At 42.7% G+C, this 9,754-nt stretch overlaps 1 protein-coding gene across 1 annotated transcript; it reads left to right on the top strand.

The window, feature by feature from the left end:
- The first annotated feature begins 5,530 nt into the window (after nt 1-5,530).
- On the top strand, nt 5,531-7,265 carry LOC102404502 (ferritin light chain). Its single transcript, XM_044937480.1, has one exon. The coding sequence runs from the start codon at nt 5,551-5,553 to the stop codon at nt 6,298-6,300; it is 750 nt and encodes a 249-aa protein (XP_044793415.1). The 5' UTR covers nt 5,531-5,550; the 3' UTR covers nt 6,301-7,265.
- The last annotated feature ends 2,489 nt before the right edge of the window (nt 7,266-9,754 follow it).

Raw genomic sequence — 9,754 nt, 5'->3', positions numbered from 1 at the left:
AGCATGCTTGGGAGCAGTCTTCAGCTAATAACAGATGGGATTTGCAAGATAAATATTTGGGCTTCCTTGTCCTTGTTTGAAACAACTCTGAGGTGCGCCTCCTCGAGTCTCCTAGCGTTCCCCGGGAGGCCTGAGTCCTAGTTGCCCGTAGGAGGAACTTGCCCTTTAACACGCTCTATTGATTTTATTCCCTTTGTCTCATTTACCCTCCCACTTACTGGTGCTTTCAGGGACCATCACTCAGGCCAGTTATACTCAAATGCTTATCTCCTGGTCTGCTTTTGTGGGAACCCAAACCAAGATACCAACATTATTTACCCATTAGCATGGGCTTTCACAACTTGAGCACTACTAACATTTGGGGCTAGAAAATTCTTTGTTAGGGGGAGAAGCAGTGCTTCCTGTGCACCGTGGCATGTTCAGCAGCATCCTTGGCCCACTAGACGCCAGTAGTACCCTCCCCCTAGTTATGACAACCACAGATGTCACCAGGCATCGCCAAATGTCATCTAGGAGACAAACTCAGATCCACTTGAGAACCCCTGCTTGTCTGAAGTGTCCATAGGAAGCACAGAGAGAAGAGGCCTTACGAGGCAGACCTGTTAGGGTAGGCTGTTGCCAAACTTCTCAGTGAGCTCTAGAGTTTAATAGATGGCACAAGTGGGCTGTGTGTGTGTGTGTGTGTGTGTATTTGGGGAGAGAAAAATGATGAACCCAGTCCTTCTGTGCCTGGTGGCAGGTGTCCCTTGTCCAAAGTAGAGGAACAGCTCAGAACTGTTGTACCTGTTTACAATTCCTTTTTAAAAAATTGACAAGCACACAAAGACAGTTTTGCTGTTTGTGTACCATCTGTTTTCAGGTGACTTCACTTTGGATGACAGGTCCTTAAGCAGCCATTTCACAGCTTCTCAGTGTCTGGATTACTCATGCTGTTTTGACTTTTAAGTAGTTTTGTGCAGCTATTTAAAAAATCAATATGCAGTTCCAATATGGGGAATGATGTCCATGAGAGTAGAGGGTCCAATAAAAGATGCAAATGCTTTCTTAGTTGGAGCTTTCGGTCTGATTTGGCCGGACATATAAACATGCAAGTGAGACCCCTGAAGAGTGTTACAGATTTTCAGATCTGGGCTTGCCTGGTGGCTCAGTGGTAAAGGATCTGCGTGCAATATATTGGAGACACAAGTTTGATCCCTGTGTCGCAAAGATCCCCTGGAGAAGGAAATGGCAGTCCAGTATTCTTATCAGGAAAATCCCATGGACAGAGGAGCCTGGCGGGCTACAGTCTGTGAGGTTGCAAAAGAGTTGGACATGACCTAGCAATTAAACAACAAACAACGAAAAGGAGATTGCAGTATAGGCGCCCAAAGCCCTGTATTCCCTGTAAATAGAAGTAGCAAAGAGGTATATATATGGGTTAAAAACTATGATAAAGTCTTCATTTTATCCACTGGATTCCTGGCTAAAGGTACTAGTTGGGGTTTCTCATTTCTGCTGTACTCCAATACCTTCCAAGGTCAAGTGGGGAAACAAGTTGGTGGTGGATACTGTCTGATCCCTGCCCAAATCCTCTCAGCTGTGCTCCACACTCAGCCCAGTGTGCTTTTCTCTTATTGACTAGCACCCGTGACCTTCTTCACTGTTTCTTTGGGCTACTGAAGTTGCCTAACCTGTACACAGACCCTGGAATCTATATCCACCTAGAGACACCCATAGCCAATGGATGGGAGTATAAAAGTCCAGTTCCCTTGCCTCATGTTGAAATAAACTTTAGGTATAATTTATGCTCCAAAGCTACACCGTGGGATGATTCTGAAGCTGAGCACTTCCTAAAATTGCAACTTTGCTTCTTGGATTCCTTTCTCTTTCCTGCTGCACCACTGTCTTTTGGTCTCTCTGGGAGCACTTTCCCAATAAATCTCTTGGATAGGAATTCTCATCTCAAGGTCTGCATCTGAGGAATCTGACCCAAGACATAAGCATTCCACAGTCTACATTTCAGTGGTAGAAGCTGAATTCTACCATTTGCATGGGATGTTCTGTAACCTTATCCTCTCCTGTTGAAGAAGGAATTCATAGGGCCTGGATTCCATCTTAGGCCTGTTCATGCTGATCATGCTCGGCCACCTTTCCAATGGACTCTGAACTCTGTGTTAAGTGCCTATGAAAACAACAACAGAAGGATAAGACCCCCTCCAGACAGAGGAAGCTTGAAGATCGTATCTAGGTTTCTCATTGCCTAAGAGAAAACATACACTAATCACCCCTTCCTCCAGACAGGCCATAAATTTTTCTGTATCTATCAGAGTGTAACCTCGGGTTTATTGATTATTGGCTAATTGTTTGACTATTTGAGCACATGAGCACATAGCACATGAATGATGGGGTTATTGGGATTGTATTTTCCTTGGTTTATGTAAGTCTCAAGGAATTTGGAGTGGTGGGTTCGGACACGTACACATGGGGTATAAAAGATTTTCACAAATGCTGGTTGGGGGCCTTGGCTAAGAGGAGACTCTGCCTTGGGCCCACCGGTGTAATAAACTGCACTCTACTATCTGCACTGTCCTTCTGAGTGAGTTTGTTTCCCAGAACGCATGCCTACAACACTGTAAAGTAGGCATTCCTTAAATGTTTCTTGCTGTAGTGACCATCTTGAGTTGGAGAACTGAACAGAAATAGACCTCTACCATCTATGCACTGCTCCCCTGCATCCATAGCTGGCAGGGCCACAAAGGACCTCAGGAGGTGTTGCTGAATCTCACTTAGCCCAGGGAATTCAGAGAACCTGGCTTTGCTCATGCTTTAAATGAATTTGATCTTGACACCCAAAGCTGTGCCTCTATGCTTTTGTAATTGAAAGGACATCGCCACAGAAAGACAAGTGATTCAGCAAAACAGGTCTGTAGTGAGGAAAGTGTGTTGTGTGTTAGTCTCTCAATTGTGCCTGATTCTTTGCGACCCCATGGACTGCAGCCCATTGGGCTCCCCTGTCCATGGGATTTTCCAGGCAAGGACACTGGAGTAGTTCGCCATTTCCTGATCCAGGGATTGAACCCAGGTCTCCTGCACTGCAGGCAGATTCTTTACCAACTGAGCTACCAGAGGAAGATAGTGAGGAAACGTGGATCAAAAACATATTGGGATATGCTTCTGATACAATAGAGCTTGACAGGGCCTCTACAATCTTATTACAAAATCTGATTGATGACACAGCACTATTTTGGGGGTGCTTTCTACTTGTTTGGGCGTTTTTTTGTTTTTTTTTTCTCATCTCTTTATGTCATAGATCCCTTGTGGTATGCTTGTGAAATGTTAACATTGACATTTTATAGGCGAGAAAACTGAGGCCCACCCAGAGAGGTTATGCTACCTGCCTAGGGTTATACTTGTAACAAGTGGCAAAGCTGGGATTGGAGCCCACATTACTCTGATTCTGACAACTATGTGCTTAACCATCCACCAGAGTAGTTTCCACACTGGCTCTCCTCTCTCTGAAGTGATGAGGGGAAGATTTATAAACATTTGCACAAGGCAGAAAATGATCCCATCTGAGAAGGTTTATATAGACATTTTTCTTTTCCAAGTAAATGTATGGGAAACTGAAATATATTAAATGAGCCTGACATCCTGCAATGTATAAAGTATGTTATATGGTGAGGTTTTCTCCAGGCTTTGCATTTTCTTGTTACAAGGTCAATACGATGATTAATGGTTTATGCACACGGTAGGTAATGATCATTTCTTTGCAGTTATTTGGAAGGTATGGCATCTAGTATAATTTCTCTCCTATTTGGGGATGTGCTAGGATTGTTCTTGGATTTGAATTTCTGTTTTTTCCCCTCCTCTCCACCCCAGCCTCTTTTTGGCCAGAAAGGCTGCAGAACTACTCCTGTTTTACCCAGTGAATTCCCTCCAGGTTTGAAAAATGTGCTATTCTTGAATTGTAACTGTTTTTGCAAATTTCAAATGCAATGAGACCACTTTGGGATGACAGCATTTCATGAAAAAAAGTGGACGATATATCCTCTATTTAGATATAGGATATGTATTCATATTTTAGCTTAAGCAGTAAAGGGAGACTGCAGATATCTTTTTGAAATTTTAAGATGTCAGTTTTCAACAACAGAGATAGTAAAATTGGAAAGCAGCTGGAAAACAGTGGATTTTTATTTTCATTTAGACCTAGATTCAGAGTTTAGAGCAAAATTCACTTCTCTGGGGTTCAAATATTGTATACCCTGAATAGAATATGCCTTCCTGTTTGACAGAAAACACAGGAAAGCATTCTAATTGTGCAACAGCCCCAGGCAGGTGGTATTTCGGAAAATAAAATGCTAAGCATGGAATCACAAAGCTGGAAAAGCCCTTATGAAAACATCTAGTTTTGCCCTCATCTTCTGAGAATGACTAACTCATCCTGTATGGGATTTTTTTTTTTCTATTTTGGTAGAATTTATACCTCTACATTTTCATCTTTAATGCCCATTTACATGACGTGTTTCGGTTAATAGTTGAATATCTGGGTAATCACAGGAAGCCACCAGAACCTAAGAAAACTGAAACAAAGTTACAGGGCTCAAAATAGCCTGGGGTTAAAACGGCCCTATAGTCCTCCCCACCATTCTATGCAAAACAAAGAACTCTCTCACCCAAAGGAAAAAAAAAATGGACATTAAGGTTGATTACACCCAGCTCCCAGCTGGTACAGCCTCTGGCCCATCTCCAGTATTCCTTGCCCCAGCCCCTTAAGAGATAACGACTCTGAACAACCTTGGAGAAGAACAGGCCCCCTTAAGAGTAGATTTCCACATATATGCCTATATATACTCTTTTCTTGGGTTAGGGGAGCAGCTCACTAATCTGACTGCTGCCCCTTCTCGCCTCATTAAAGGTGATCTGTTCCTGTAAGGTGCTGGTCTCTCTTTTGCGGAACCTCGCTAATGCCCTTACCCTATAAAAACACCTGGCACATAATTAGTATTTAGAACTTTTAGTAGAAGGAATAAAAGGATCAACAAATGAAAATGAAGGCTGAATAGTAGAAAATTTATGATGGGATTCTTATTGGTCTGATTAATTAGTACTGTGTCTTGTAAACGCTACCATTTCACATTCCATAGTGTGGATTTTGTCCTTTTCGATCACTAAGGTGCTATGTAATGTATATTCCAAACAAGGACCCTTTTGAGTGTGAAAGGGGGGGATGCTATTTCTTAATTGAATAATTAATTAATTAATTTAGGGGGCAGTATGAATAATTATATTAGGACGGCAAGACTGCTCTGGGCCAAGTACCCTCTCCATCAGGGATCAGGAGCAGGGGGAAATCTATTCAAACAGGCTCTAAAATAAGCAACAAACGAGTGTTAAGTCACAAATGAAGATTTGGAAGAGGTTCACTATCAATTTTTTGAGGTTTTTACCTTGGACGTTCTTATCTCATCTTGGAATTATGGAAAGAAATGGGTCAAAATGATAAAGACTCTTTCCTAACTAGGAAAGAAAGATACTCTTCCTAAAAGCTAGAGTGAGAGACAATGAACCTGGATGCCTCCTGGATCAGTCTCTTGCTTCACCAGCGTTTGGATGGAACAATCTGCGTGCTCTCAACCCGGCCTTGCCTCCCCCTCCTCCTGCCTCCCACCACCCTCTAGCCCCACCCCTTCAACCACAGCTTCCGGCACAATCTTCTGGACTTATCCCCCACTTCTGAGACCAGCCTCACAGCAGCTTGTGGAGAAGTCCTGCTCACTGCTAACCATGAGCACCCAGATCCAGCAGAGTTCTCCCGAGATGGAAGCAGCGGCCAGCCGCCTGATCAAACTGCACCTAGAGGTCTCATCCACCTACGTCTCCCTGAGCGTTTACTTTGAAGGCAGTGGAATGGCTATGAATGGTGTGGGCCGCTTCTTCAGGGTGTTGGCTAAGAAGAAGCAGGAGGGCGCCCAGCTTCTCTTGAAGATGCGAAAGTCCTGGGGTAATGGCGCCCTGGTCCAGAGTGGACAGACGTTGTCCCCAGAGAAGTGGAATGCCAGCGTGGACGCCATGGAGTACGCTGTGGCCCTGGAGAAAAGCCTGAACCAGGCGCTACTGGATCTGCATGCCCTGGGTCGTGCGAGCGCTGATGTCCAGCTCTGCGAGTTCCTGGAGCGCCACTTCCTGGAGGACGAGATGATGCTCCTCAAGAAGATGGGTGACCACCTGGCCAACCTGCGCAAGATAACCAGCCCTGAGGCTGGGCTGCAGGCCGGGCTGGCCGAGTATCTCTTCGAAAAGTTCTCCTTCCAGTGCGACTAGGAGCCTCCGAAGCCCGGCTGCCTCTGTGGGACCCCTCTGCCTCCCCTGGCCTTGAGATCTCCGCTCCAGCCCTTCCTCCAGCCCGGACGCAACCTGAGCCAAGGCACCAAATGGCAACAAAAAAGGTTCTTTTTGCAGAGGCGGGGAAATAGGTTGTAAGAAAAGTATTTGAATAGCTGTGTATAATTTGTAGTCTGCTTAATTCTCTAGATTATCTAAAGAAATGGTTCCTAACTTGTGTGTATCACCTGGGTACGTTGAGTATCTGATAAAAACCTGTGTTTTTCTCTGTCAAGAAGATTCAGAAATTGTTGAAGCAGCTATTCTGGAAATGTTGCAGAGAATTTTAGGGGTTTCAGGACTTCTCTGGAGTCACTGGGGGACTGGGTTCAACTCTCTTGTTCTAAAATGTATCTGGCTTCGCCGAGCAGAAAGAATGGAGTACCTGGACCGTATTATATTGTGTTCCCCCCTCAACCCCCAGACTCGTGATAAAATCGTTTTTCCTGATTTTCAAGTTGCTGTGATGCCATATGCCTGTGTCGAAGAGGGAGCCCTGTGAAATTCATCTTTGTGTCTCCCATTAGGTTGTTACTGAGAACGCTGATTACATCATACACTGACCTCTTCATGAAGCCTCTTAAGAGAAATTTCTTTCTGGTCTTAATAGTAGGAATAACAGTGCTTCCCTTGGGTAATTGGTTTGTTTTTGTTTTATAGACACTAAATGATGTAACTAATTAAGTTTCCTTTTCTGACTGCGTGCTAAAAAGGTTAGACCAAAATTTGTGGTCCATCCAGAGCAAACAAATAGAACTGTATAAGCAGTTTGCATAGTTTCATTTCTGATTCTTCTGTTATAATTACTTAGTGTACTTTGTGGTTTCTTTCAAGCCACCTTAAACCCTTTCTGGAAGAAGGTTATGTATAAACAGGTAAATAAAGTAAATGTTAAAATGCAGATTTTAAAATGGCTGTGTTTGTTTTTAGTGAAAAGAGAAGATAGCTTTAAGGAAGCACTAAGAGAGCCAAAATGATTAGAATGGAGATGGGTCAGATGGAGCACATTCCAGAAGCCAAGAGAAGGAGAAACAGTAAAATGTAGCCTTCTTTTAAAACTGTGTTTTATTTTTCTGGGGAGTTGTTTTCTACTAAACCATTAGTGTCCCACAAATAGCAATCTAATAATTGTGTATTATTTTCCTTGCACTTTGAAATGCTGGAGTTATAACTTGTTCTCAAACCACAGAAGTGGGGGAAAAAAATCAGTTCTTTTCCTACAGCAACTTTCCTTCCCAGAGCAGGAAGACCAAAGGCATATTATCATTTCTTTTATCTTAGAAGGGTCAGAGGCATAGAAAGAATATTTTACAGAGATTGGGACAGCTGTTTTGCTCAGTTAAGGAGAAAACCTTATCTTCCTGTTTTTGTGCAAAATCTTTTGATAAAAAAGAATGTACTGGAAGAGTCATTCCTACAGAAAAGAGTTTTGCCCATTTGCTGATGATTAGTTAGTTTTAACAGGCATAAGGAAGCAGCTAATAATTTTCAGCTTTGGATTAAAACTTGGATCTGCATACTTAAAGTATATATTTAAAATTATTTTCAAATTAGCACTCATATAACCACTGAATGAGAAACATCATCCTCATTCATAAACTGAATCATTTCTCACTCATAAATCTGAATGAGAAAAAAAACACATAATAACTATTAGACTGATTGAAAGACTATTTGGTAGATTATTTGGGAATAAAGATATAAAATTTTGTTTCCAAATAATGGCATATTTGACACACCTTTACTTATCTGGGTGTCTTTTAACATCAAGAATGGGGCTATAGGAGAAAGCTTTATTAAAGTCTCCCAAATAGGCTGAATTATTCTTTGGCAAACAATTACTAAAAAACAAGTGGCTGGTCAGACAATAAATGATTCAAAGACAGATGGATGAAATATTAGTTTAGCTTTTAAAAATGATCTTAAGCTTCTTAAAAAATACATTTGTAGAAAATGAGGATTTGATGACATTAAACTTATGGAGATAACTTGGAAACAAATCCCATAGTGATTTTCTCTGTTGCTAACCACTGTATGTATATGTGAGTGTGTGTGTGTTAGTGTACTTGCACAGAATTATAACAACTGATTCTTTTAGGCTATGGCTAAATTCCTTATACCAGCCTTCAAGGCTCTCCTTGTTCTACCATGTCTAATCTATTTTTTAAATGTAATTTTCCACTACTTCCCTATTATTGGAAGTTTGGGGAGTACCAATTGCTTTCTTTTGTCCAAGTTCAAATTAATTAGGACACAGGAAGCCAGATGGAAATCAAGATGGCTTTATTGGTGGTAAAACCAAATTGGAGTTGTGTTAGGGCTTCCTATTGCCACATCCTGAATTAAACTCAAACCACCCAGTTCTGGGAACAGAAGCTGAAACAGAAAAGAAACCAGGCTGGACTGGCTGGAGGCAGGCTCAGCTTTTTCTGCTAACTCCATGGAGACTGGAATCTAGGACAGTACTGATGGCCCAAGGGAAGTGGGGAGGACGTGGCAGGCCCATTGCTTTGTTATTACGGTGACCTGTACTATGGCTAGCGTGCACCAAAAAACACCAGGCTCTCTAAGTTCTCCACCTTCATTCTAGTAAACCCCCTGTTAGAGACTGAAGTGGAAGTTTCCTCTTTTTATAGAGTGTGAGGCTGAGGAATCCTGCAAATGACTGCAGGAGCTCTCTGCCATAGCTGAAGTGCTCAGTTTGCCGTCCCAATGCCAGCAATTTTCATGTGGTTCCCTTCACCTGGAAAGCTCCTCATACTCATCTTCACTGAATCAAACTCAGTCTGTTTTTCAGCCTAGTTCCAGTCTGCCTCCTGTGAAATTTCCATGACCAACCCAAACCAGTCATCTGACATAGATTCCTCTCCTCTTTTTTGTCTCTTGATTGTACCCACTAGACTATAGGCAAGTTGGAGTCTGAAAGGCAGAAAGCATAATGGTTGAGCAATAGGCTCTGGACCCAGACTGCCTGTATTCAGATCCTGCCTCTAACTCATCTTGGTCTAGTCTGTTACCTTTGTTGGTCCCATCTTCCTCCTCTGAAAATCTGGACATGATCAAAATAAAGATGATACTATCCAACTCAAATCTTTTTTTGGGGGGAGGGTGGGGGCGGTGGCTCATATGGTAAAGCGTCTGCCTACAGTGCAGGAGACCTGGGTTCAATCCCTAGGTCAGGAAGATCTCCTGGAGAAGGAAATGGCAACCCACTCCAATATTCTTGCCAGGAAAATTCCATGGACGGAGGAACTTGGTAGGCTCCAGTCCATGGGGTCCCAAAAGAGTCAGACATGACTCAGTGACTTCACTTTCTAAATGGGATAAGCCATGTAAGATCCCTAAGGCCCAGCACATACTAAATGCACAATAATTGTTGGCTGTTTCAATCACC

Source organism: Bubalus bubalis, chromosome X (genome assembly GCF_019923935.1).
Source record: "Bubalus bubalis isolate 160015118507 breed Murrah chromosome X, NDDB_SH_1, whole genome shotgun sequence".
NCBI classification, from domain to species: domain Eukaryota; kingdom Metazoa; phylum Chordata; class Mammalia; order Artiodactyla; family Bovidae; genus Bubalus; species Bubalus bubalis.
Note: the sequence above shows the minus strand (reverse complement) of the source record. Positions and strands in the feature narration are given on the sequence as shown.

Coding starts and splice junctions, on each gene's coding strand:
- LOC102404502 (XM_044937480.1), top strand. CDS start 5,551: ATGCCTCCTGGATCAGTCTCTTGCTTCACCAGCGTTTGGATGGAACAA.